Here is a 27725-nt window from a genome sequence, read left to right as displayed (position 1 = left end):
AGACTCTGCTAACCCAGAAATAGTACCTCGGGTTAAGAATTTTGCTTCAGGATGAGAAATAGTGCTCCGTCGGCGCGGCAGCAGCGGGAGGCCCCATTAGCTAAAGTGGTGCTTCAGGTTAAGAACAGTTTCAGGTTAAGAACGAACCTCCGGAACGAATTAAATACGTAACCCGAGGTACCACTGTATGACCAATTTGACTACAAGACACAGTTGCATATGCACCAAGCATCCAGCCCCATCGTGTGGCTTTCCGGGTACTTTTAAAGACTCCTATTTACCTGGTTCCAGGTAAGCAACCAAACAAAGGAGGTTTGCGACATCCCTGGGGAGGCACCATAGTCAGCTTCATGAGTCGAGACAATGTGTGGAAGGGATCTGGTAGCTGTTGTTGCTACAGCATGCAAAAAATAGCTTGCATGGCTGCTGAACCCAAAGCAGCGTGTGTTGCAATCAGAAGGCAAGCATTAAACATCTCACACTTCAAAGCCTGGGCAATTTATTTGCATTTCCCCTCTCCCTCCCGCCCCCCTCCAGCAGGGGCTTGGCATTGCTAATTAAGCTAAATCTTCAAGGCCAAAGATCTTCAAGAGGAGAGTTCAAGTCAGCCTGGATGGGTCAGCTGGTTCCAGGCCTGACAAAAGAGCACCACAGAAGGGACAATACTTAACTGTGGCTGAGCTCTGAAACACACACAAGCCATTATTCGGTGGACATTAGAATCAGTCTTAGAAACACTTTCTCTCTCTCTCTCTCTCTCTATATATATATATAAGCTAGGCACCAAATGGGATGCGGGTGGTGCTGTGGGTTAAACCACAGAGCCTAGGACTTGCTGATCAGAAGGCTGGCGGTTCGAATCCCTGTGACGGGGTGAGCTCCCGTTGCTCGGTCCCTGTTCCTGCCAACCTAGCAGTTCAAAAGCACATCAAAATGCAAGTAGATAAATAGGTACCACTCCGGCGGGAAGGTAAACGGTGTTTCCGTGCACTGCTCTGGTTCGCCAGAAGCAGCTTAGTCATGCTGGTCACATGACCCGGAAGCTCCCTCGGCCAATAAAGTGAGATGAGCGTCGCAACCCCAGAGTCGGCCACGACTGGACCTAATGTTCAGGGGTCCCTTTACCTTTTACTAGGCACTAAATGGCTCCTGAAATCCAGGTTACAGATGCCAAAACAGAATACTTAGTTTCCATTTGGGAGTCAGACAGCTCAAAAGTTGAATTTTTCCATATGACTTTTTGTTTCCGAAATTCATTCTGATTGTGCAGATAAAATATCATGGCTAGAATTCCACGGGGTATGTTGCTAGTGTGTGAACACAATCAAGATCCAAGGATCCCCAGGCCTGAAGCTCCAGATGGTGGAGCTATCAGGCACCATCCCAGCACCCGGGCATCTTCACTTGGTCTCAAGTGGCTGAGAGCCAGGTAAAAAATGCACCTGGTGCCTGGAAAATTTTGAATGCTGATTAGAATGGTCTGGAGCAGGGGTCAGCAAACTCTTTCAGCAGGGGGCTGGTCCACTGTCCCTCAGACCTGGGGGGGGGGGGCGGACTATATTTTGAAGAAGAAGAAAATGAATGAATTCCTATGCCCCACAAATAAACCGGAGATGCATTTTAAATAAAAGCACACATTCTACTCATGTAAAAACACGCTGATTCCCCGACCATCCACGGGCCAGATTTAGAAGCCGATTGGGCCAGATCTGGCCCCTGGGTCTTAGGTTGCCTACCCATGGTCTGGAGAGATAAAAACATCTCCAGGCATGGCCTTCAGAGTCATCTAAGCAGGAACCATATAACAAAGATAAGGCAAACATAGGAACCTCCCTTCTGTTGTAGATGAAAATGGCATTCTTTAACCTTGAGTCGCCAGATGTTGCAGGACTAAAACTCTCATCTTTCCCTGTTCATGGGCTAAACTGGCTGGAGATGATGGGAAGTTCAGTCCAACACCATGTGGGGACTCACCCGCTATGGACACATCGTTCCCAGATGGTTTTCCATGAGTAAGTGTAGCCTTCAGGCTGAGAAACATCCCTCATCCCTGTTCTCTGGCTAAGAAATGTTAACCAATGAGCAAACTAGTCAAAGTGACTTTCTTAAAGCTGCATGGGGGAAATGGGGAGACAAGAGCCACCAAGGTTTTTAAACAGTTAATAGCATAAAACAGGTGCTGGCAAACACAATGAGACAGCATAATTAAATACCACCTTCCACTCTCAATTGCTCAACCTCCCTTCTCGGAGCTCTTGAGAGAACCACAAGTGACAGCTGCTAATCATGTTATTTAATGCACGGAAGGCAGGTGTTCAGGAATTACAGCGATGTGATCTGGGTACAAACCCAAACCGAAAAGACGAACAAGCATCGCTAGGCACCGTGCTTCGGTCTAAATACAGGAGTCAGCCTGAAATTAATTCTTACTTAGATTTGACAACCCGGTTTTATTTATTTTTTTAAATTCTTTTTTACCACTTAAACCAGGAAGAGCCACAAATTCCCTCTCCCCTTTGCCAAATTTCAATCCCCGCTGTAAAGTCAGCGTATGACCATTCCAAGTCCCTGACCTCCATGTTTCTCTTGCATCACCAATATTACCAGGCACTTTTGCCCAACCTTTCATCGACCGTATTTTCCCTTTCTCTTCGCTCCCCAGCCAGCACCCTCCCTAGCCTGCGGCAGGCTGTTCTCACCAGTTTAAGTTAACATTAATAATTAAACAAAGCAGAGAAAGAGATACCAGCGAAGTAATTGTCCTCTGCTACAATGCAGAATTTCTCACACACACACACACACACACACACACACACACACACACACTCACATACACGTCTGTTCAATGTTAGCCTAAAGAAAGCAGCTTTAACCATCTTATTTCATACATTTCCATGCACCAGTGATCATGAGCATAAGTTTATTATCCTGCTAAACAACAAAAAAAGAAGAAGACGTGATATATCGAGGGAACGAACAAATAACGGAGCAATAATAAAAGAAACACAAGGCAAAAAATAGCAACACAGAACGCCAATAGTTCTGCAAATCTGTTTCAGCTAAGTATGTCCACATTAAGACGTGGCCCGTGTCATGGTTTGCAACCTGCTGGACTTGCTATCCTATTGGGGGAAACTATTTGAAGCCTAATTAGCATGGAATTTGGGGAGAATGCAAACACTGTTTTTTTTTATTTTATTTCAGTGAGACATAAAGCAAAATGCCATGGCATTTCCTCCATCCATTCATCATAAACAAGTTAATTACTGTGTAACAAATGGGTGCCTGCTGGATTCCCAATGTTTTGGAGGATGTTAAGAGAGCTGAGTCAGGCAGAGAAGATGAACCACAAAGTAGTAGTTAATAGCTTATGGCGTACTTATAATAAAACAATGACTCTGTGAAAGCTTTTGTTGTCAAATTAAGGCTAAGCCATTTCCATTGGAATAACTCAATTACAAAGTAGTCATTATCTGTTTAACTGAATTCCAACCAGGAAGCCTGGGCTTTCCCCCCCTTTCTAATCTAGATGCAATGGAAGGAGGAGTCATGCCAGTCCAGGGACCTGAAGAATGACACACAGCTGAGCACTGGAATGCTGATTCAGTTCCAACACACACACCAAACAAGAGAACCTCAACAATGAGTCACATCTGCTTAATTATCAGAAGTTCCAAGCATGGGATTTAGATCTCCTTTCTAGAAGGAGGCACAAGCAATTGTCAAGACAATGGCAAACCATGTAAACGCAGCACATCTTTGAAACTAAGGAAATTGTTCCTACAGCGACGGCCACCAATTTGGATGGCTTAAAATAATAATAATGAAGTTTTCACAATACAATAAAAGAAACAAGCTAATCTGCAGGAAATAAAGAGAAGAATCAGAAAAAGAAACTACAAGATCCTCCCTCATAGCTTAACTTCCATCCCCTATGTAGGAAGAGGTGTCCTCCCAGATGTCACCTGGGCTCACCCCTCTTCTCACAGCCTCTCACCCTGTGATATCTGTGGGATATATTATTACTAGAGCAGTCAAGTACAACCTTTTCCTGTTGCCTAGAATGGAAACACAGAGGAATGTGGCTCCAGACAGGGAGGACTTCCTGCCATACCTTCTCTGGAGCTTCCTCCTCCTGTGTGTGACCAGGTAGATGGGCGTGACCCTAGCTGACCAGATAAAAGGGCTGGCCACACAACCATCTTTCTCTTCGACTCCTGCTCTCTTATTCTTGGACTCTTGTTCTCCTAGCTCTTAAATAGTGCATGGCTCAACCTTCACATAGGATGGACCCCACAAGCAGAAAGTGTGAGATGTAGCCCAGACTTCACTGTAACCACAAGATAAAGCCTGCCTTTGGATTACTTCTGTGAACTGAATGTGAGTAAAACTTTATTCTTACTTTTGAATAAGACTGTGTTGTGTTATTATTTTAAGAGGGAAATAAAGGGGAAACTTACCAGGAACAATCCAGACTGGACAAGTCAGACTGGATTGCTTAATTAAAGGATTCTAATGAATCATCAGCTTGCTTCCAATAAGTTGCAAAGGGAATGTGCTCTGCTGTTTACTCACAAGCATGAGTGAGGAGGGAAAATAACAAAACAATATATCCTCTCCTACCTTTCTTAACAAGATATATAAGGTAAAGGTAAAGGTACCCCTGCCCGTACGGGCCAGTCGTGACCGATTCTAGGGTTGAGCGCTCATCTCGCTCAAGAGGCCGGGAGCCGGCGCCGTCCGAAGACACTTCCGGGTCACATGGCCAGCATGACGAAGCTGCAACTGATGAGCCAGCACCAGTGCCGCACACGGAAACGCCATTTACCTTCCCGCTATTAAGCGGTACCTATTTATCTACTTGCACTTAGGGGTGCTTTCGAACTGCTAGGTGGGCAGGAGCTGGGACCGAACGATGGGAGCTCACCCCGCCGCGGGGATTCGAACCGCCGACCTTACGATCAGCAAGTCCTAGGCACTGAGGTTTTACCCACAGCGCCACCCGTGTCCCATCAAGATATATAAGCTAGGCGCCAAATGGCACCTTGAATCTAGGTTGTGGTCGCCACAACGGACTGTCTATTCACCAGAGGGTTGGACTAAATGTCCCTCGGGATTCCTTCCAATGCGCCAATTCTATGGTTTTGTGATCTCAGCTACATTGTGTGACTGTAGCTTGCTCTTACAACAATTCACTTGTCCCAGTATGCAAGGAGGAGAAAAACACAGTAGAATTGGAAATGGAATTAACTATGGAGTAAAGCAGAGGTTTTTAACCTAGGGTCACCAACCTGGCACCCATAAAGCTCCATGTAGTCACAATTGGACCAGTAGCAAAACGGGCCTGGCTAATTTTGAACACCAATTATTCTCATGTTCTTAAATACACACACTAGTTCAGTTTCTGTGTTTTTATTGGGCCAAAGGGAAGTATTCCTCTCATTGTCTAAACAGCTCAGCACATCAGAACACAAGTTCCTCCTTGCTGCGCTGATGGTGGCAAAGAGACAAGTGCCTACTGCAATTGCATTTCTTCATTCTACATCTTTCTTTTTTTTTTTTTATAATATATTTATTAAAGTTTTCAAATAAAGCATATATTAGATAAGCACTTATCATTGTCCATTTAACATCTCTCAATTGTTACATGGGACTCCCCCACACCTCCCGCATACACTTACATCATTATTAAATTAATTTCAAACAAATTATCATTTACCTCATCTTAATTAATAATCTTAATTTGGTTTGACATATAATTCAGCCTTAAATCTAATTTAATGGTAGACAATTGTCTGCACTGGCATCCAATTCAGCACTCATCCAAATTACAATATTTTTGTAAATAAATCTTAAATTTCCTCCAGTCTTCTTCCATCCTTTCTTCTCCCTGGTCTCGAATTCTGCCGGTCATCTCGGCTAATTGCATATAGTCCATCAGTTGCATCTGCCATTCTTCCACAGTGGGTAGCTCCTGAGTTTTCCAATTCTTGGCAATTAATATTCTTGCTGCTGTTGTTGCGTACAAAAAGAATGTTCTGTCCTCTTTTAACACACTCTGGCCGACAATACCCAGGAGAAAGGCCTCTGATTTCTTAGTAAAGGTGTATTTAAACACCTTTTTTAATTCATTATATATCTTCTCCCAAAAGGCCTTCACTCTAGGGCAGGTCCACCAGAGGTGAAAAAATGTTCCTTCATTTTCCTTACATTTCCAACATTTGCTATCAGACGAATGGTATATTTTAGCCAGTTTAACAGGGGTCATGTACCATCTATACATCATTTTCATCACATTTTCCTTCAACGCATTACATGCAGTGAAGTTCAGCCCAGAGGTCCACAACCTTTCCCAATCTTCAAACATAATATTATACCCAATATCCTGCGCCCATTTTATCATTGTTGATTTTACCATTTCGTCATGTGTGTTCCATTTCAGCAGCAAGTTATACATTCTTGAAAGTACCTTAGTCTTAGGTTCTAACAGTTCAGTTTCTAACTTTGACTTTTCCACTTGGAATCCTAGCTTTTTGTCATTTTTAAACACTTCTTTAATCTGAGCATAGTGTAACCAGTCTCGCACTTTATCTCTCATCTTTTCTAAACTCTGCAATTTCCAGTTGTCACCATCCTTTTCTATTATCTCCCAATATTTTGGCCAGTTGGCCTCCATATTGGCTCTTTTCCGAGCCTTAGCCTCCAGGGGTGACAGCCACCTCGGAGTTTTATTCTCCAGTAAGTCTTTATATTTTGTCCAGACATTAAAAACTGATTTTCTGACAATATGGTTCTTGAAGGCCTTATTTATCTTAGCTTTATCATACCATAAATATGCATGCCATCCAAACGCATTATTAAAACCTTCCAAATCCAAGACATCCGTATCTTCAAGAAGTAACCAATCTTTTAACCAGCAGAAAGCTGCAGCTTCATAATACAACTTTAAATCTGGCAGGGCAAAGCCCCCTCTTTCTTTCGCATCTGTTAATATTTTAAATTTGATTCTGGGCTTTTTGCCCTGCCAGACAAATTTAGAAATATCTTTCTGCCACTTCCGGAAGCACTCTGTCTTGTCTACAATCTGCAATGTCTGAAACAAAAATAACATTTTTGGCAATACATTCATCTTGATGGCAGCTATTCGGCCTAACAAAGAAAGTTTTAATCTTGACCAACTATCCAAGTCTCTCTTAATCTCTGACCAACATTTTTCATAATTATCTTTAAATAAACTCAGATTTTTTGCTGTTATGTTTACCCCTAGGTATTTAACTTTTTTAACCACATTTAGTTCTGTCTCTTTCTGAAGCTGTTCCAACTCAATATCTGTCATGTTTTTCCCCAAAACTTTAGTTTTTTGCTTATTTAGCTTAAATCCTGCCACTCGACCAAAGTTTTGAATCAGTTGTAGTACTCTTTTCAAACTAGACTCCGGCTCCTGTAGTGTCAGAACTAGGTCATCTGCAAAAGCTTTAAGTTTATATTGTTTCGCTCCGACCTGAATCCCTTCCACCAACCGGTCCCCCCTAATCATATTCAGGAGCACTTCCAGAACCGAAATAAACAGTAATGGGGAAATCGGGCAGCCTTGTCGTGTACCTTTTTCAATTTTAAACTCTTCTGTAACCACATTGTTAACTATCAGTTTAGCCTTTTGTTCTGAATATATTGCCTCAATCCCGTTCTCAAACCCCCGTCCCACTCCCATTTCTTTTAAATTCCCCTTCATAAATTTCCAAGAAATGTTGTCAAAGGCTTTCTCCGCGTCTATAAAAATTAAAACTGCTTTAGTGTTTATGTTTGTTTGTAAAAGTTCCAATATGTCTATGATGTTCCTTGTGTTAGTAAACATATGTCTGCCCGGGAGAAAGCCTGCCTGGTCTTTATGGATTATCTCACTTAAAACTTTCTTAAATCTTCGTGCCAAAACATCTGCAAATATTTTGTAATCCACATTTAAAAGGGAGATGGGACGGTAATTCTTGAGTTGTGTCTTTTCAGTTTCTGACTTTGGAATCAATGTGATAAATGCTTCTTTCCACGATTCAGGCGCCTTCTTCCCCTCCATTATTTCATTACTGATCTCCAACAAAGGTTGTATCAAATAATCCTTCAATATCTTATAGTAGTTAGAGGTCAGTCCATCTGGCCCTGGTGATTTGCCCTGTTTCAGACTCAGGATGGCCTGTTCAATCTCTTGTCGTGTTATTTTGCCATTTAAAATTGTTCTATTTTCTTCTGACAGCTTTGCTAATCCATTTCTCTCCAAAAATTGTGTAATCTCTATTTCATCTTGTGGCCCTTGAGTATATAACTTTTTAAAATACCTCTGGAAGCACTTTCTAATCTCTCCTGGGTTCTGAATGTTCCTTCCTTCAACCTCTAAGTTTGTTACTGTATTTAATCTTTGTCTCCTTTTCAACTGCCAAGCTAGCAGTTTCCCACATTTATTTGCCGATTCAAAAGTTTTTTGTTTCATTGTTTTAATCTTCCATTCTATTTCCTGATTTATCAGCTTGGAATATTGCGCCTGATAAAGTTTAATTTCTCTCAGAATCGGTTGGGACTTCGGGTTAGATCTTAACTTCTTCTCCAACTCTTTGATACTTTCCAGAATTTTATCTTTCTTTTCATTTTGCAGTCTTTTCTTTAAGGAATTCTGTTGAATCAAGAACCCTCTCATCACAGCTTTACTTGCATCCCAGATAGTTCTTTTTTCCACCGTAGTGTTCAAATTAATCTCAAAATAGTCCTTTAAGGTTTTTTGGGCCTTCTTTACAATTCTTTGATCTCTAAACAGGCCATCATTCATCTTCCATCTAAAGGAGCCGATTGGGATCAATGTCATATCCATTCTCAAGGCGTTATGGTCGGAGCATGTTTTGGGGCAGATTTCCACCTTCCTCACCTTAGGTGCCAGACTTCTAGTTATCCATATTTGGTCGATTCGTGTCCAAGTCAGTTGAGCTTCAGAAAAGAATGTTCCTTCTCTTCCCAGGGGGTTTCTAACTCTCCAGATGTCAACCCAGTCCATATTGTCAGTCATTTCAAAAAAGGTCTTAGGTAGTCTTCCCTCTTTAGTAATGTTCTGGTTCTGTGACTTATCCATATTTGTTGATACGACCCCGTTCATGTCCCCCATCATGATGACGTTGTTGTAATCCAGATAATCCAGCATGATCTCGTGCAACTTCTTATAAAAATCCGATTTTCCTTCATTTGGAGCATAAATTCCTAATATCAAAATTTTTTCTCCTTGATACTGTACTTCTATTGCGAGGATTCTTCCACTTTCATCTTTAAAAAGAAATTTTGGTGAAAGGCTCTCTTTTGCATAGATCACTACACCTCTCTTTTTAACTGTATCCGATGATATAAATTCTTGACCAAGCCTTTTATTTATTAACACCTTTCTATGGAGCCTAATCACATGTGTTTCTTGTAAGCATATAATGTCCAATTGTTCCTTTTTTAAAATATGAAAAATTTTAGACCTTTTTTCGGGACTGTTACAGCCATTTATGTTCCAACTCAAAAGCTGCAGAGACATCCTGGATAGGTCTGGTTATTCTTTCTGGGGTGGTACCTTGTTCTCCGGTCCTTGAGGATCCGAGGGGGCGGGCTCCCCTGGAAGTTCTGGCGCTGGCAATCCAAGTCCTTTGTGGAGGTCTTCTCCGTGTGCTCCCAAAAACTTGTCTCTATCTTCCACTGTTTTGATTTTGATCTTTCTCCCTCTGTAGGTAAAGGATAATCCTTGTGGAAACTCCCACCTGAAGATAATTGCGTTGCTTCTCAACAGTCTTGCCAATTCCGTGTAGTTAGATCTAAGGTCCAGCAACTGCTTAGGAATGTCCTTGTAGATTTCAATTCTCTTGCCCAAAATGTCTAGTGACTTTTCGTAGTGCAGGCCCAAAATCTTGTCCCTTTCCTCCTTTGATCTCAGTGTTATCAAACAATCTCTGGGCTTCTCTGTCCTTCTGACTCTGCCAAGCCTGAAAGCAGATACAATTTTAAAGTCTTTTTCCTCTAACTTCCAAAACTTGGCAAATTCCTTAGTTAGAAATTCAATAAAATTATCTTCTTCCACCTCTGGTATTGACCGTATCCTCAAGTTGGTCTCCCTGTTTCGCAGTTCTGTCATCAAAAAGTAAATCTGATGTTCTCCAACTTGTTTGCTGAGTGGTCTTACTTCTTTCTCAAGTTCTTCCAATCTTTGACTAGTATCTTCAGCCAGTTTACGATTTTCACCTACAGCCTCCTTTAATTCTCCAATAGACTGGGCATTCTGTGCAACTTGTCCAGTCAGCTTATTCAAGCTTTCTGTGTTCTGTTCAATTTTAGCTGTATGCAAATCAGCCTTCTTGTCCAGAGCCTCCAGTTTCTCCAAAATTTTCTCCAAGACAGAGCTACTTGTCCCTGAAGCCATATCTCCCAGGTGCAGCTCCTCTGTCTCACCCTCCCCTGCCTGTATTAGGGAGGCCGCCTCTATGTCTGGAGGCAAAGTGGAAGGCAAGGCCGGCACAGAAGATCTACGCTGTGAGGCTGCAGATAAAGTTAGAGTTGTTTGTTTAGTCCTTCCTCTTCTCCTTGCGCCACTCATTCCAAAGTTATCTGTAATCCAAGGTCCATCCAAGTTGTTCCCATGAGAAAGCAGAGTCCCAGATGCAATAGTCAAACAGAGGCCGGGAAAGGGAAAGTAAAACAAAGTCACTGCTTTAAGTCCAAAATCCTCTAGAGGGAGCTTAATACGTCTTCAGGGAAAAGATCAAATCCAAGTTAAACTTATAAATTTAAATCCATGTCTATCGCCTCCACAATGTATTATTTTTAGCAGAGTAAAACTTAAAGCAAAACAGTGTTTCTTACAGTGCCTTGACTGCAACAGTTTCAAAGTATCCAGTTCCAACTCAGAATGTTTCAAAACCTAAATTCAATGTATCCAAAGTTGCAAACTGGTGCTCATCCAGGCAGCTCCAGCACCAGAGATTCTTATTTATTTTATAATCCACTGGTGCCACAGAAGAAGAATATCAGTGCACCCCGAATATGACCAGCAAAAGTCAATAGCTCAAAGTCTTTCACTCAGAAAACTGCTTTAACAGGGTGCCAGCATTTAGTTAACGCATAACTTTTTGTCTCCACTCCTCCTGCTCTTTGCTTAAAGTTCAGTATAGCGGGAGATGGGCTTCCTGCTTATCCTCACTCCGTTTTCAGCCAGATTTCAACTTTTTTAAAAAAGTTTTAAAAGTTTCATAAAGTTCTCAAAAAGTTTCAGAAAGTTGACAAAAGTTTCAGAAAGTTTTCAATGTCCAAATTTACTCACGGGTTGTAGTTTCCAAAGTTCAGAAAAGTTGCAGGAAGAAAGGACAGCGCTGACCGGCAACAGCAATGCGGCTTCACTTCGCTGTTTGCGCAACGACCCACAGCGCCGCTACCCCCTCCGCGATCCGGAGCCCCTTACGGGGTCCCTTCAACGTTTTGGGGGCTGCTTCTGGCGCCCGCCGGGTCCCGAGACCACAGGCTTCTGCCACCTGTGGTTTTCCTGAATGGGTCTCCGCTTCGCCGTAGCGGACGACCCGTTTACAGCGGAGCTCCCTTCTCCTTACTCGGAGAAGGCAGCCATTACCGGTCGCGCCGCCTCCGGAAGTCCTTCATTCTACATCTTTCATTGGGGTTCTAAAGCAAGGGTAGCTAACATGTGTCCATCCATATGTTGCTGGACTACAGTTTGGCTGGGGGTTATGGGAGCTCGAGTCCAACAACAGATGGAGGACTAAAAGGTTAGCCACCCAGGATCCAACAGAGCTACCTTCCTTCCATTGAGTTATCCCAATCTTTTGAGCCCAAGATAAATATCAGAGGTCATGCAGTCATTACACTCCCCTCAGAGACTGGCATCCCAGTGTTATGTTTTCTGACCCCTTCAGGCAGATCATTAAATAGAATTCACATGCAAAGAACCTGCTCATCACACAGCGATGTCCTCCATCCCTGCCCCTCCTTATCTATGAAGTCAGCACAATTTCTGCAGAGAGTTCCACTAAGTGGTGCGGGCAGGGAGCTGGGAGGTATTGACAGCCACCTACTGGGAAGCAATATGCCTCTAAATACCAGTTGTTAGTAATCGCAGGTGGGAAGAGTGCTAGTGTGCTCATAGCCTGTTTGCAGCCTTCCCAGGAACATCTGGTTGGCCATTGTGAGAACAGAGCACTGGTGTAGATGAGCCTTTGGTCTGATCCAGCATCGCTTATGCTCTCAGGAGGAGGATGAAAAAGAAGCCAAAAAGGGCACTTCTTATTCCCATAGCAACTACCAGCAGCTGAGGCATCTGTCCTAATTTTGATCTCAAGGGATAACTTCAAATGTACCCTTAAAACACTGGCACCCATGTAGTTCCTTTGTGGACTCAGCGCCATACCTGCGTAGGAATATAAGAAACTGTCTTCTAAGTACTCTGACTGCCAGCAGCACTCCAGAATCTCAGGTTATATCACCTGATAGCTGGTCCTTCTAAACTGGAGATGACCGCAGTTGAGCCTTGCGCCTACTCCATGCAAGGCCCAACGCACTGACACAGAGCTCTGTTCCTTTCCCCACACAAAAATAATTGTGGTCTCATTTCTGGTAGTAAACTTGCAGTTCACTGTACCACCAGAGGAGTGGGGACATTTCAAATATGTGAGCTTTGCACGAAATTCCAAGTCAGGGACAACAAATAACCATACTACTTGAAAAGTCTATCTAGACCCTTTGGGTAATGTATGCAAAAAGGATATTGAGCAACAAGCATGCAGAAGTACCAATTGATAAACACATATACAAAACCTGTTTGAAGACCTTTTTAGCCTAAGAACAAAAGCACTGCCATATTGAATCACAGTGGTCATCCTGTTTCCATGAGTGACTAGTCTTCTGATACTAGAAACCAAGAAAAAGCTCTGATTGGTCTTACGTTTAAAAGAAACAAGGCAAACTTTAAACCATGGTTGCCGATGCTGGCTTACTTCACAAAACCATGGAAAGGTCTAACCAGGTATAGACCATAGTTTAGTTGAAATGCAGGCAAAACTTTCTGATCTTCACCTCCCAGCCACATAGGAAAAACAGAGCGAATGTCACATAGACGGAAAGAAAGAAAAATGCATTTATACGAAGTGTCAGGAAATAAAATGAAATGTATCCTTGGATAATTAACTCAATTCATAACCAAGGAATAGAATGTGTATGTGGGGGGAGAGTATTTTTAAAGTAACAGATTTATCCCAGTTGTTATCCAAATTAGAGATATTTGTTTCACAATGATAAACAGCAACATGTATTTCAGCATATGAATTCCAAAAGGTGCAAAACAGATTTCTCGTCTATTGGCAAACAAAATAATTACTTTTTTAAGATAGATCACAAGGAGTTCCATTGATAAAATTGCTACTCGCTTCCCAGTAGCAGAATATGTTCCATAAGCAAACAATGAGGATAGTCCAGTCAGAGTTCTCCAAGGTCAAGACCTTTTGAAATGAATGGGACTACCTGGCAAGGGCATAGTAACCACTCTTCAGTGGAGCTTGTTACTGGCTGCTGCAGCGACATTTCGACATCACTTTAAGCTTCAGCCAGCAACAGAGTCGTTCTGAAGGAAAGGCCAAAAGAAGCGTGGATCTCAAATGCATCAGATCCAAGCACTGCGTTTGTAGCTGAAATCTTCAAATATGACCACCAGGATTTTCACGAAGTGCGAGAATTCATACTATGGAGAACAAGGACAACCCATATTATCAAACTGCTTTGAATGTGTACGTGCACCAAGAAACTCTGGACTCTTGAGAAATTTCCTTCTGCTATCTAGTCTTATGTTAGCTTATTGGCAAGTTGTTCTTTTCTTTTTCTTGGCCATCCTCTGTAGAAGAGCTGGCTCTTTCACAGCTCAAGCTAATTTTAATGGGACTTGCCTGGGTATCTTCCCACTGGATTGTGTCCATTCTCATTATTGCACCATTTATTATATTATGCTCAGATATATTGCTCATCTTGCTCTGGTTCATTCCCCCCCCCCCCCTTGCATTGTGTTGCAGATCTTGAGATTCTTCCTAGTCAATATAAGTGACGCCACTTAGAATCATCAAATTGTAGATATATCATTATATATCCTATTCAATATAAGAGGGACTTCCAGTTCTCTGCTGCATCACCATCTCCCCAAAAAAGTTGTGTGTGGGGTTTTTTCCTGGTTGGCTTCTGCTTTTGAAGGTATTAGGTGCTTCTGCAAACCTCAGGGTTCCTGCAAGCAGGATAATACTTTCTGCTGGTGTCTCAATGGCTCCACTCTGGATGCAAACCTGGTGAGCTGCACAACCTCAGCTTGCTATCCAAAGTGATAGTCATCTGCTTATTCGCCATTTATCAAGGCTCATGTGTAAGCTCTGTGTTAGCTTTGAAATGCTAGAAAATATCCAAAAGGAAGAAACTCAGTCAAGACCATGAGGTGTGGCATGTCCATAGGATGCTTCATCCTGTTGTTGAATTCAAGTGGTATGGGACATGACACATCTGTGTCCTGATTGGGCCACTGGACCACTTTGCCTTTGAACAGAGGAAGATTCTCTAACAAAACCATGCTGTCTTAAGGACAACTGGCAACTGCTTGCTCCTAGTGTCACAAAACGCCTTCTCTGAAATCAGGCTACAAGAGAGCTGGAGCAGTTAAGTGGCACAACAGTGTCTGAAAAACATCCTGAAGGAGGCTCACAAAGACCCTCTCTGCTTGCTTTTGCTTAGGCGCAAAGTTAAAGCATGTTTTCCAATGTTTGCTTGCTTTTCAAAAAAAGATGCTAGTTGGGGTTTTTTGCTTGCTTGGTTGGTGGTTTCAAGTATTTCAATGATTTTTTGTTTCTTCCTTGAGATGCCAGCAAGAAGATTTTGTTTGTAATAAATAGCTAGCTTGCCCTCTGCCAAAATAAAAAAAAAATCCCCTTTAAAAATAAATCTCCCCAGAAACCACTTCTCTTGATATGAATTCAGACAGAAATCACTGAAATTTTTCACTGATTGAATGAAATTTGAATACATTTAACATATTCCACTAAAGCATCCTGGGGCAAAAACTCAGAGTGGGAAATTCCCATGAAAGTAAAAGCCCTGCCCAATAAGATCATGTAGACATGCACAAGATCCTCGGCATCTGATGAAGTAAGTTCATGAAAGTTTAGGATACCACAAGAGGGTCGATTTTGTGGCAGCAGACTAGCATGGTTGCTGCTCTGGAAACAGACCCTCTGAAGACTCATAATCTACTCCCAGCATCAACTCAAGGGAGTTTCAACATGATCAGGAGAAACAATCATTGATGGAAATTGCTCATTCACAGGAAGTGCTTAAATGGCTTATTGTGATATAATTTTCTATTTATTTAAAGATCACAATCAGCTGATGTTATAATTACATGGCAGCTTCTCTGCAGCCTCAGCTGGCACTGCCTTTGAACTGCCTTCCCCAGACCTTCTGTTCCATCTCTATTGTCCAGCCAGCAACAACACAACACAATGCATCAAACACCCAATTGTCATAAATCCCCTTCCAAAAGAACAGGCCAATTACATTGTCTGCAAAGATGAAGAGGCAAGATAAACATTAGGAAAAACACTGTCAGTCAGAGAAAGATAGCAAAACAAGGGGAAGAAGCAGCCTGGGAGCAAATGCATACAAACCAAGATGATCCCATTGGATCATGGATACAATGTTAACTCAAAACATGTGCGAAGCCACTTGTCTGGTTACCTGCTGCAAAGAAGGCCCACTTCACCTGAACTGAGCAAGGAACACTTTGTGATTTGGAAGATTTAGCTCAATGGAGTAGCAGGGGCTTTGCATACAGACAGACCCAAATCCAGACTAGTCTCCATTTAAAGAGAGCAGAATAAGACCCCTGCCTGAGAGTGGGCTGGATCAGAGATGGAGAACCTGTGGCTATCTAGATATTTAACCTAGAACTCCCTTTGTCAATGGCTATGCTCTCTGGGGCTGAGGGTGGATGGAATCCACCAACTTCCAGTGAGCTACAGAATCCTTATTCCTGAGCTAGAGAGGCTAATCATCGACGCCTGCAGTCCCCATCTCACTTTAGAATTATAGAATTGTGGAGTTGGAAGGGGGTCATCAAGTCCAATTCCCTGCAATGCAGGAATCTTTTGCTCAAGGTGGGGCTCAAACCATTAACCCTGAGAGTAAAAGTCTCCTGCTCTACCAACTGAGCTATCTCCTGGAAGTAAGCCCCACTGAATCCAATTGGACACTTAAGCAGACATGGTTATAACCATAGCCTAAGTCAGTATAGGACAGCTACATACACACACACACCCCACACACCCTTCATGTTGTCAGTCAGTCAATGATCAACCCGCAGGCAGGTGGTGGACGACTGGAAGAAGAAGAGAAGAAGAAGAGTTTGGATTTGATATCCCGCTTTATCATTACCCTAAGGAGTCTCAAAGTGGCTAACATTCTCCTTTCCCTTCCTCCCCCACAACAAACACTCTGTGAGGTGAGTGGGGCTGAGAGACTTCAGAAAAGTGTGCCTGGCCCAAGGTCACCCAGCAGCTGCATGTGGAGGAGCGGGGAAGCGAACCCGGTTCCCCAGATTACGAGTCTACCGCTCTTAACCACTACAACACACTGGAATAGCCACCAGGCCAACTGAGAAGCTCCCTTCTGCTGCTGCCTCTGGCCGTACAAACCCAGCATTAATTCATCCTCTGGAGTGCTTGGATCGAGTCAGTTAAATCCGAAACAGCTCAAACTTTGTTCATTAATTCCAAGTTCAGAGAGGGGAACAAATTAAAATGGACTTCTGAACGTAAGGCAAAGGCACAAAACGGATTGAAAGCCCAGGGTGTAATAAAAGGGTTATAACACTGAAGTGGCAAAGGTGCACACTCAGCTACAAATTATGGTCAAGCAATAAAGAAGTTCAGAACTCATATACCTTTCTAAAGGAGTCAGCAGCAGATGCATTGTGCAGCCAACATCTGCTGCATTCTTGGAGGAAGGCCCATATTCCTCTCCCACTTCACCTCCAGCCTGAGGAAATGAAGCCTTTCACAGCCCGTGGCCTTCCTCCATTCCTTTCTGAGCTCCCAGTAGGGTTATAATCCAACACTTGAGCACATACTGAGCTTTAGACTGCTTATTGTCCACATAACCAGCAAAACACTGACTCGCCCCTTTCTGCCAGTGTCAAGTCACACAGGAATTGTGTGGTTTGGGGGAACACTTCTGGCAAAAATGGTTGTCCGCTCGTGTGGCCATCCCTTGCTCTCCAGCCAACTTCACTTGCCCTCAGTGGCATCAGATTTGATTGGCTATGCAGCTATGCATTATCGTGACATCATCCCATCCCAGTAATGGTACCCGACTAGTAGGGAAGCAGGAGAAAGAGAGTAGCCAGGAGACAAAGAATTGGGGAGGGTGCAGCAGCAGCAGCTAGATACTAGCTGCTCAAGGAAACAATGGATCAAGAAGGTTTCGGCAACGCACCATCTCCCAAGCCTAGCCAATCTCATAGAGGGGTTGTAAAATGAGAAGAGAGGGAACCATGTGTGTCACTTTAAACCCCTTGGAGGAAATGTGGGATCACAGCTGTCAACTTTTCCTTTATCTTGTGAGGAATCTTATTCGGAATAAGGGAATTGACAGCTATGTGTGGGATATAAATGTTATAGTTAAAATTAAGTAGTGGCAGGATATTTGGGGAGGGGGCAATTCCTCAAAATAATCAACTCAGTATTAACTGCTACATTTAATAATTAAAGTGGTAGAAATCAAAAACCGGAAAGTATTTTGCAATGTATAGCTGCACTTGTTAGCATACTGCATCTCAGTAATCCTAGCCTGAAGAAACTTCCAGGTCCTTAAATAAAATTGCACATACCTAAGATTTTGAGCTGTTTTCTCAGGTTCACACAGGATGTTTCCTCACAATATTATTTATATTTCTCAGAATATAATTACTCCTCTGAGACAGGATTTTTAAAAAATGACTCATGACTTACCAGACAGTCCTCTTACAATACAGCCATGCCAGTTTCTAGAGCAACACACACACACACACACACACACACACACAAACACACACACATATCCCCACAAAGCTCTGTATGTAACACTGTATAACCATAATCATTCTCCTCTTTCTGGACAGGAAAGACAGGAGGAATGAAATCTTTGCAGAAAATAAAAGGGTTTGGAAGCAGAAAGAAACCATTCAGGACAACGTTCTTGGGTTTCAGTGTGCCATTTTGCTGTCTCATTACAACAGACCCTCAAGGAAACAAAAACAGCCCATCGCAAATTGAGCTTCTTTGGCCTCCTTTGCTAAAGTGTTTGCCATCTCTTGCTTACTCCAAAACTCACTTCTCTTCCTTCAGCAACATCTCCCTGCCATATCAGATTGGCACTGCAGAAGTGGCAGCGAGACATCTACAGCGCCTATTAGCAATTAGGAAGCAAAGTACAGAGAAGTGTTCCAGTTTGGCTTTTAAGATTCTCACAGGACTAAACTAAAGGCTACATTTCCTGTGCCACACAAATAGGAAAGTTTAATTATTGTAATAACTTTAAAAGGCAGAGGCAGGGGAAGGGGACAAAAAGGAAAAGGAACAAAGCTCACAAATAAGCTATTTTCCTTCGGATTATGAAGCTGTTTTAAGAGTTTCTATTCGCACACACACACACACCAGTTGTAATCCTGCAATTACTGTAAAGCTAATTGGTACTTTCTCACTGGCTGTGTTTTCATGTTGTCAGTGGGACAGTAATGAACATGAATGCCACATTTGAGAACAGAATGTCTGTGGGCTTGTTTACCACATAATCCAACAACAATGTCTGCTTTATCAGGCATTGCAAGCAAAGGATGGTTTAAGGATCTTCACATCTCAAATGCAAGGATGCTCTGTATAGAGGTGTGCACACCCACAATATTTTTTAAAAATGACACAGGTACAGATGCTTCTGCCAACAGCAGGTAGAGGTTAAAAAACAAACCAAAACCATGAAGTAAGGGCTGGTGTGCCACACTACTCTGACATCCTTTCACTCAAGCCACACAATACGCAACAGAATAATGTGGTCTTCGTCTCACCAATGCACAAGTCCACAATTCACCATTCATTTTGCTGATGAAACATTTGAGTCTGGGGTCCCTGCTTTTCACATCTGTCAGCTGTTTCCTCTCCAGCGGGACAAGTGTTCCTTAACCTATCCCTCTGCATTGCCAGTTTATACTTCCTACCTTTGAGTAACTTCTGCCCTTCCATGATGTTTTGGGAAACCAGCGCTGTGTAATCATCTTCCGAGAAGCCTGGCTTGCAAGTGGGTCTGACTGTAAGATCCCCATTGGGCGCCTGCAGAGTCCAAAACAAGAGCAACAGAACACTGTGAATTGTATTGTTGTTTCTAGTGGGAATCTCCAGGGTTGGGGGGAGGTTTCACAGCCCGTGCGCAAGTGTCTGCAAACAGGCAAGTCTGAGCAACAGAAACAGCGTTCATCAAGTCTTACACTGATAACATGTTTCAAGCCGGGTGGGGAAAATGAAACACCAGTCAGAAAATAGCAGTAGCCTTTTGCTGGAGAGATGACTTGGGGGGGGGGGGGATATTATTCAGCAAGGTTGCTGGGAATGGTGGAGGCTTGAGTGATGCACACAGCAATAAATCTCCCCAGTTGGATTACAGGCACCCTCACATCTCAGATCAATACAAATCAAGCCGTGGCTGGCAAGCCTGAGGACTCGCATGCCAGCAGCCCCCCCCCCCCGATTTGAGAAACCCACCTGATCACCATCTTTGGCCCTAGTCATTGGACAATCGAGATCTGGAGAGTTACTGTTAAAGCTACAGCAGGATGCTGTTAAGTCTGCATATATACCCAGCCTGTACCTCCCTTAACAAATCAATGCAGAACTGCTGAGCAATCACCACCTGGCAGGCAGGCAGAGGGAGAGGGAGGAAGCGAGTGCACACATGCAAGCATCCCTAGCTGGAACGCAAAGCAAAATCCTGAAAGGTTCACAGGGTAACCCAGAGAAACAGAAATACACACAATCCCTCTGCCTGTCCCTGACCACCCCCAGCGAGGCAATTTAGGAGCATCACCTAGACACCCTAACCTGCATGCTACATCCATCGCTTATGCCATGTAACTTCCTCCCTTTAGGGACAGAGATTTGTTTCCAGCTGCACACTGGAGCGAATCGTCGTAGAAAAAGGCTAGTTTCAAGCCCAAGCCTTGGAGGGGAGAATCAATTTTCCTTGTGCCTTGGTTTCCAGATCTATGTGCTCAATCAGACTCCAGCCAACATGCAGGCACAGAAGCTGAATGGCTCGTTAGCTGGTGATTTGTAAACAAATTCCTATATAGAAAATGAGGTTGGGAAGGTGGTGGTGGTGGGGTGTCACCCCTGTTTTTCTACCACCCCAGGCAAGATTTTTCTAGGGACTCTCCCAAACAGATTAAAGGTACATGCTAATGACAAAACCAAGTGGCCTAAACCCTATAGAGAGTGGGGGGGGAGCAAGCCAGGCCAACCCCATGATCACTGGAAAAATTAGGCGTTTTGAGGACTTAATAGGTAGCAGAAAGAAGCAGGCTCAGCCAAGGTGGCTTTTCAAATAAGACTGAAAGAAAGCCACACGGCATGTGGATGAGAGAGGGAGAGAAGGGGCGAAGAGAACAGAGAGTCTGTCTCCTGGCTTGCAGAGGAGCTTACTAAGCAAAAAGTAAGCCAATGTAATATCGGCGAGAAATCACGCTTGGGAGAGAAATGCCAGCTACCGTCTCTGGAAAGTGCATGAGAGGGACTCGGCTGTGCACTCCGGCAGTCTCCTGGCAAGATCTGCAATTCAGAAACATTTCAGAGTCTGACAGTAGATAATAGGCTTTGGATTTCCAATCACCCACTTATTACAATGGCCCTAACAGTGGGGCCACTGCAGCAGAGAGTCGGTGGTAGGGTTACACAGCCAAGCCTTACAAAGCGGCTTTCCCTTAATGGGTTTTTAATTAGGACACTATTCTCTCTCCCCACCCCCAATCAAGTTCTCTCTCTCTCTCCAGGCTTACAAATAAAGTGCCTCGATTTGTCTTGGGAAAGGAGGTCCCAAACAAGAGCCATTATTGGGGTGCCATTTGCCAGGAAGCTCTCCTGTCCAAGCAATGCATGGCACACTGCTGTAGGCAGATTTATGCAGGAGAACTTCCCAACAGATCGTGTCCATTGTCAGTCAGAGCTCCAGTACTGGAAATGTGCTTAATGATAATAAGACTCTAGAGGGCTTTCCATATCAGCCTGGAAAGGAAGAGAAATTGCAATCTGATCAATTTTAACTCAAAAATGGTTTTGAGAATCAGGCTGATTTGGCAGCTGTGGGTGTCCTTCTGAAATCATCTTAAAATTTAGAAAGAGACAAAACATAGGAATAATCAAAAAGCAGGAAGGGAGCATGGCACCTAATATCCCTCCCACACACAAAAAAGTATTTCAGCATTATGCATCCCTATCCTTTTGTTTTAAAAGGCTCTGTGGCAGACCGCATGATAAATATTCCCTTAAAATACAAACAGCACACCAGGCTATTTAGAAGCATGTTAGAGCTGCCAAACCAGATTCTGAGCTGCGTTAATACACATTTGCAGTCAAGTACAAGTCTGTTATTTCCCTAAAAGCTATTAAAGCAAGTTTCTCTAGGGAATACCTATTTTGGAGAGAAGGGGGGGGACTTCCCAATTTTTATGTTATGAGTAGTTTTATCAGGTGCATAGCAGGACTCCCTGCACATATCTGTATTAGCCTCAGCCATGGGTGTGTCGGGTTGAAAGATGCACAATTTCTGCCCTAAAAAAAAAAAATGCTATTAAAAAGCAACGGGGCAGAAGTGAGGCTCAAGAGTCCCAAATCCACACAACCACCCTTAAGCCTGTCTCGATTTGCCTGGGTCCTCCGAGTGCTCCAGTTCTCTCTACAGCGTCTGTTGATAAACCGCAACACCCAAGACTTCAGCCACGCCACGTGGGTTAAGCACACGAGGGCGAGATGCATTCTGAAGTTCTGGGAGGATCCTAACAAAGCAAAGCTTTTTAAAAAAATAATAATAATAACCCATCTCTAATATGCAGATATAATTATATACTCCTTCCAGCGGTGCTGGCTTTCTTCTTTTTTTTCCCGTTTGGATCTCATCGCCAGCTAAAAACAACTTGGGATGCTCTATCCGCGCGGTTGTCTACCAGCCCAGGTCTCTATCCCCGGCTACGGCAAAGAGACACATTTCCGCCCGTTAAGTCGCTTTGCATTTAGCAAAACGACCATCCAGCTTTCCCCAGCACTACTGCCACTGCCGCCGCCGCCCCCCTCCTTTGCTCAATCCTTCCTCCTCCTCTGGATTTTCGTCTGCCAGTTGTCTATGAATTGATAGAGAGGAGAAAGTGGAGGGGAGGGGGGCTCAGCGGGGAGACACACACAGACTAACATTGTTGCACATAATCTGCAAACAAAAAACAAAAAAAGGAACAGGGAGAGCGCTTGGCCGGCGGGGCGGTGGGGTGTGTGTGTGTGTGTGGAAGTGCTGTACGGTGGAGCTTTTGCAGGAGCTCTTCCTCTGCCCCCCTCCCCTACACACACACATACACGAGAAACCTCTATTGCACAAGGCATCTGGAGAAGGGGGGGCGCTCAAGCCGCATGCAGAAATAACGGGGACCCCCTTTCCTCAACACACACATACATAAGCAGAGCTACATCCCAGCCATCTCCAAGCGTGCAGTTAATGATGTGCGGAAAGAGAGAGGAATTGCAAGGAAAGCGGTACTCTCGTGGCTCCTTCCAGGCGAGCTTCCAAGCCCCGGAACCCAGCACGGTCCCCTTCCCACCCCCCTCCCCTCCTCCTCCTCGTCGTCTCCCTCCGGCAGCGCCCCATCCCTCTCCAGGCGGGAGCTGCTGCTGCTGCTGCTGCAACTTACCCGGGCCGAGCCCCCGCAGCAAAACAGCAAGAGAAGTAGCATCCTCGAGCCCAGGGGCATCTCCGCCGATCCCGAGCCGGGCTCGCCCGCCCGCCTGCCCGGCTAGCTGCTGCTGCCTCCTGCCGCCGCTTCCACCGCGCTCAGCCCGGGCAGGGCAACCCCCAGCGCGCGCCCTGCCTGCTCCGCCCGGCGCTGCCTGGTTATCCCGCGGCGCCTCCGAGCCGCCAACTCTTCGCAGCCGCCGTCGCCGCTGCTGCTTCTCCTCTTCCTCCGCCTGCCTTGCCGCGCTCAATTCCTCGCCGCCGCTCTGAACTGCAGGTGAAGCGCTCTCGGTGCTGCTCGAGCGAGTCCCCGCCTCCAAGCCCGGCCCATACGGCGCGGAGGGGCAGGCGGGCGCCCTTAAAGGAGCAGCCGTGGCGGCGGCAGCAGCAGCCAGAAGGGGAGCGCGCGCGCTAGCCGGCTGGCCAGCCCAGCACACACACACACAAAAAAAGCTCGGGAGGGAATCCTGCGCTCTCCGGGACGGGCTTACTCGGGAGTCAGCAGAGGCTGCGTGCTGATTCCCAGGATCCACTTAGTAGCGGGTGGACAGGGACTTGCCCCAGCCAGTGGCGTAGCGTGGGGGGTGCAGGGGGGGCGGGCCGCACCGGGCGCAACATCTGGGGTTAGGGCAAATCCATGGGTTAGGGGGCGCAAATCCACGGGTTAGGGGGCGCAAATCCATGGGTTAGGGGGCGCAAATTACTTGCCTTGCCCCGGGTGCTGACAACCCACGCTACGCCACTGGCCCCAGCTCCAACTCTCCCGCTGGCGCAGGCAGAAGGAAGTTCCGCGGGTCTTACTCCCGAGGAAGCGCCTGCGGGGTTGCAAGGGGCATCATCCGAAGGTGGGCTACCTCGAGGCTCTTGCACGGTTGTGTTTTTGCAGAGGCTGCAAAGAGGTTTACTCGGAAGTAGGGCCCGGGGAGTTCAGGCAGGGCTTACTCCGAAGTAAGCGTGCGCTGCATTAATCGAGCTCGAAGCCCGTTAAGCAGTACTGGGCTGCTTTACCCAGCGATAGCTCGGCCTGCATTTGTCTCCTAAAGGGAGGTGCGCAAATGGGACCTTGAGGCTGCTGCTATCCTGTGCGCGCGAGTGGTGCCCGTTGAATTCAATGGCACTTGCTTCTGAGTAGACATGTGAGCTGCAATGCTATGCACACCTGCTTGGAAGTGGTGCTCCTTCAAACCAATGACCATTGTGATTGCACATCTGTAGGGTTGTGCTGTGGTTTGGTTTCCTTTTTAAAATAAAATAAAAATACAATGCTTTGCACACTTGCTTGAAAAGGAGCCCATTGAAATAAACATGGATAAGATCAGGTTGCATGAAAATTTAATAGACTGGATGTATTATGCATGTATACTCAGAAGAGAGCCTCTCTCTGAGTTTGGTGGAATTTACTCCCAAGTAAGTTTTACACCCAAACTGAACTCCCCCCCCCCTCTCTCTCTCTCTCTATATATATATATTGGGGTGGTATTTTTAGGGCTTCAGAAAGGCAAAATAAATGTTTATATGATCTTATAGATATTAGTAGGTTTAAATGATTTTATTGTACACAACAATAAATCATATTTTTATGAGTTGGGTTTTTTAATATTCTTCAAAATAAAATAAACTAGGCTAGATATTTTATTGGCTAAATGATTATAGGATTGTACTCCAACCCAAAACAAGTTTACTGAGAGGTAATATCCCTTCAAGTTTTTCTTTTTACCTCTTGTAAGAATAAAAAGAAAAGTGTCTTGCCTGGGATTGAATCCTGTTTAAGGCTGCAAGCCTAGCCATGCCTACTGAATTCTACTAAATTCACTGGAGACTTGAGTATGGTCTGCAGGCTTAGTCATGGTCAACCTAGTAGAGTAATAGATTTAAGTATATGTTTTGTTTGGACTTTCCTTTGCCGTTTAGACCAGGCTTTCTCAACCTTGGTCCTCCAAATGTTTTTGACCTACAACTCCCATGATCCCTAGCTAGCAGGACCAGTGGTCAGGGTTGATGGGAATTGTAGTTTCAAAACATTCAGAGGGTGTTTTGAGGAAGCCTGTTTTAGACTTTAATACAGCAAATCTAGCTTCCCTGCCCACACCGTACCCCCCAACCCAGGGTAGCCAGATGGAAAGGGGGACTCCTGTACCTTTAATAGTTGTTTGGCAGAGGGGTATTGTTTTCAGCAGGTGAAGCTTATATGACAAGCCACAGCTGCTGACATTTCTTCTTCTGCAGAGCTATTAACAGTCATACAAGCTATAACTAGGGACGCGGGTGGAGCTGTGGGTTAAACCACAGAGCCTAGGACGTGCCAATCAGAAGGTCGGCGGTTCGAATCCCCATGACGGGATGAACTCCTGTTGCTCGGTCCCAGCTTCGAAAGCACATCAAAGTGCAAGTAGATAAATAGGTACTGCTCCAGCGGGAAGGTAAACGGCATTTGCCAGAAGCAGCTTAGTCATGCTGGCCACATGACCCAGAAGCTGTGCGCCGGCTCCCTCGGCCAATAAAGCAAGATGAGCGGCGCAACCCCAGAGTCATCCATGACTGGACCTAATGGTCGGGGTCCCTTTACCCCTGCAACTGCTGAAATTCCTTCTTGGTTAATCAAAGTCGTGTATGTTGCACCTTTGGAATCCCTTCTTATAGTGTATCCCTAAAGGCGCAAAAGCCCTGCCCTCTTTGGCATCTGGTTATCCTACCCACAAGCCTCTTGGCTCAGGCCCTGTAGATCCTCATGCAACAGTTATGATGGACAAAAATCCAATGGCACAAAACATATGAGGAAAACTACACCAATTCAGTTTTTTTTTAAAAAAAAACAGCACTATTTCTTTCCCAGGTATGGCTTGTTGCATCTCTAATTCGTTACTCAGAAATGTTAAATTTGGAGCGTGGAAGCTCCTGCCGGTACAATGGGCCGATTGTCACATGTAAGCTCATTGCAGTCTTAAACAATACTCCACCTGTGGGAAACTGCAGCTATGGATCAAAACACCCCAGGCAGCATCATCATACAGAATGTTTTTATTTTCCCCTAGTGGCAACAGTTTACATGCATGACATGGAAGAGAGTACACATGTGGCATGTTCAGCAGCATCTTTGTGGCAACATGGATGCATGATGATGTTGCGAAGCTTTGCAACATGCAGAACGGGGGCGCAATTTTGGGCTTGCTGGATATTTCAGGGACAGTTATTAGTGTACCTAAAGGGGCACTGCCTTTGGAGTATAGTAACAGCCTAGGGCTAATTCATCTGTGAACATGGACGCGAGTGACATCTCATTATTTGGATAGTCAACATAGCCACATGGGAAGGGGACAATGGTAGTGGCAAAGGGTCGCAGCTTCAATCTCTGGCATCTCCATTTAAAATATATCAGATCATAGAGTTGGAAGGGATCCTGAAGATCCTCTAGCTCAGCTTTTCTCAACCTGTGGGTCCCCAGATGTTGTTGAACTACAACTCCCATCACCCCTAGCTAGCAAGGCCAGAGCTCAGGGATGATGGGAGTTGTAGTCCAACAACATCTGGGGACCCACAGGTTGAGAACCGCTGCAACCCCCTGCAATTCAGGACTATGCAGCTGTCCAGGGCTGTCTTTACCCGGGGGTACAAGGGGTGCAGGGCACCAGGGCACCAAATTCTGGGGGGTGCCAGGTGCCCGCCGATGAAGCCACCTCAGCTCTTAATTATCTACCTGTTATGAAGTAATAAATAATTTTGATCAAGCTAGGAAAACAAAAGACATATATACCTAGGTATTACCGAAATGTATACCTACTGTTTCACTAAACGACTTTCGAATTTGTGCGCTCATTTACCAAAGACGTGCCATGCCAGCAGCGGCACTTGTCATTCATAATGGCAGCGCTTGACTCAACGACGGCGCTTGTCATTCTCAACGGCTCTGTGCACGCGAAATTAACTCTTACATCATAATAAAAGTTAATTTGGGGGCTAAACTAAATTTGGGGGAGCTGGGCAGATCTTTGCACCCCGGTGGTGCATATGCTAAAGACTGCGCTGCAGCTGTCCCATACAGGGATCAAACCTGCAACCTGGGTGTTTTCAGCACCACAGTCTCCCCAACTGAGCTATCCTAAGAGAAAGGGAAGAGTACTCTTGTGCTCTGGTCCTGCTTGCAGGTTTCCCATAGGCATCTGGCTAGCCACTATGAAAACAGGATGCTGGAGTAGATGCTGGACCACTGACCTGACCGTTCTTGGCTGTCTCTTCGCGCAGACCCAGGTCCTTCCACAGCCATTGTCCTCCATGAACCATCATTGGCAGAAGCAGCAGGAAGAGCAGCAGGTACGTTTTCTGCTGATGATAATATTTATTCTCTTGTTAATTATTCTGTTTTGGATGTGCATTTTATATTTGACTTCCTTTAATAATGGTTTCTTTTGAAATGTTTAAGATAATTTGTTGTTGTTTGTTGGTACCTTTGCTATCTGTGGTTGACCTCCTTTGTAATGTTTCATTTTGAAAACCTTAAGATAATCATATTTTGGTTTCCTGTTAATTATGCTGCTTTGAATGTATACTTTAGATTTGACTTTCTCCCATAATGTTTTCTTCTGGGTTGTTTTATCTGATATTTTAATGTGTCGTGAAACCACTTTGAGTTTCCCCCCCTTAAAACTATAAAGCAGTAGAGAGATGGGATGAATAAT

The 27725-nt window shown here is 44.6% G+C and overlaps 1 protein-coding gene across 6 annotated transcripts in view; it reads right to left on the bottom strand.

Annotated features, from left to right (window-relative positions):
- CDH4 (cadherin 4) overlaps nt 1-23364 on the bottom strand; it is an 806698-nt gene extending 783334 nt beyond the window's left edge. For 5 of the 6 annotated variants that reach the window (XM_083618497.1, XM_083618499.1, XM_083618500.1 and 2 more), the window contains exons 1-2: nt 23012-23328; nt 19286-19397 (exon numbers count right to left, since the gene is read on the bottom strand). In XM_083618497.1, the coding sequence (XP_083474623.1) occupies nt 19286-19397; nt 23012-23071 (172 nt within the window). In that variant the 5' untranslated portion in view covers nt 23072-23328. Of the gene's footprint in view, nt 1-19285; nt 19398-23011 lie in introns of all 6 variants that reach the window. The other variant, XM_083618498.1, reaches the window with a different exon arrangement.
- Between the last annotated feature and the right edge of the window lie 4361 nt (nt 23365-27725).

Source organism: Podarcis filfolensis, assembly GCF_964270895.1.
Source record: "Podarcis filfolensis genome assembly, chromosome: 6".
Lineage (NCBI taxonomy): Eukaryota > Metazoa > Chordata > Lepidosauria > Squamata > Lacertidae > Podarcis > Podarcis filfolensis.
Note: the sequence above shows the minus strand (reverse complement) of the source record. Positions and strands in the feature narration are given on the sequence as shown.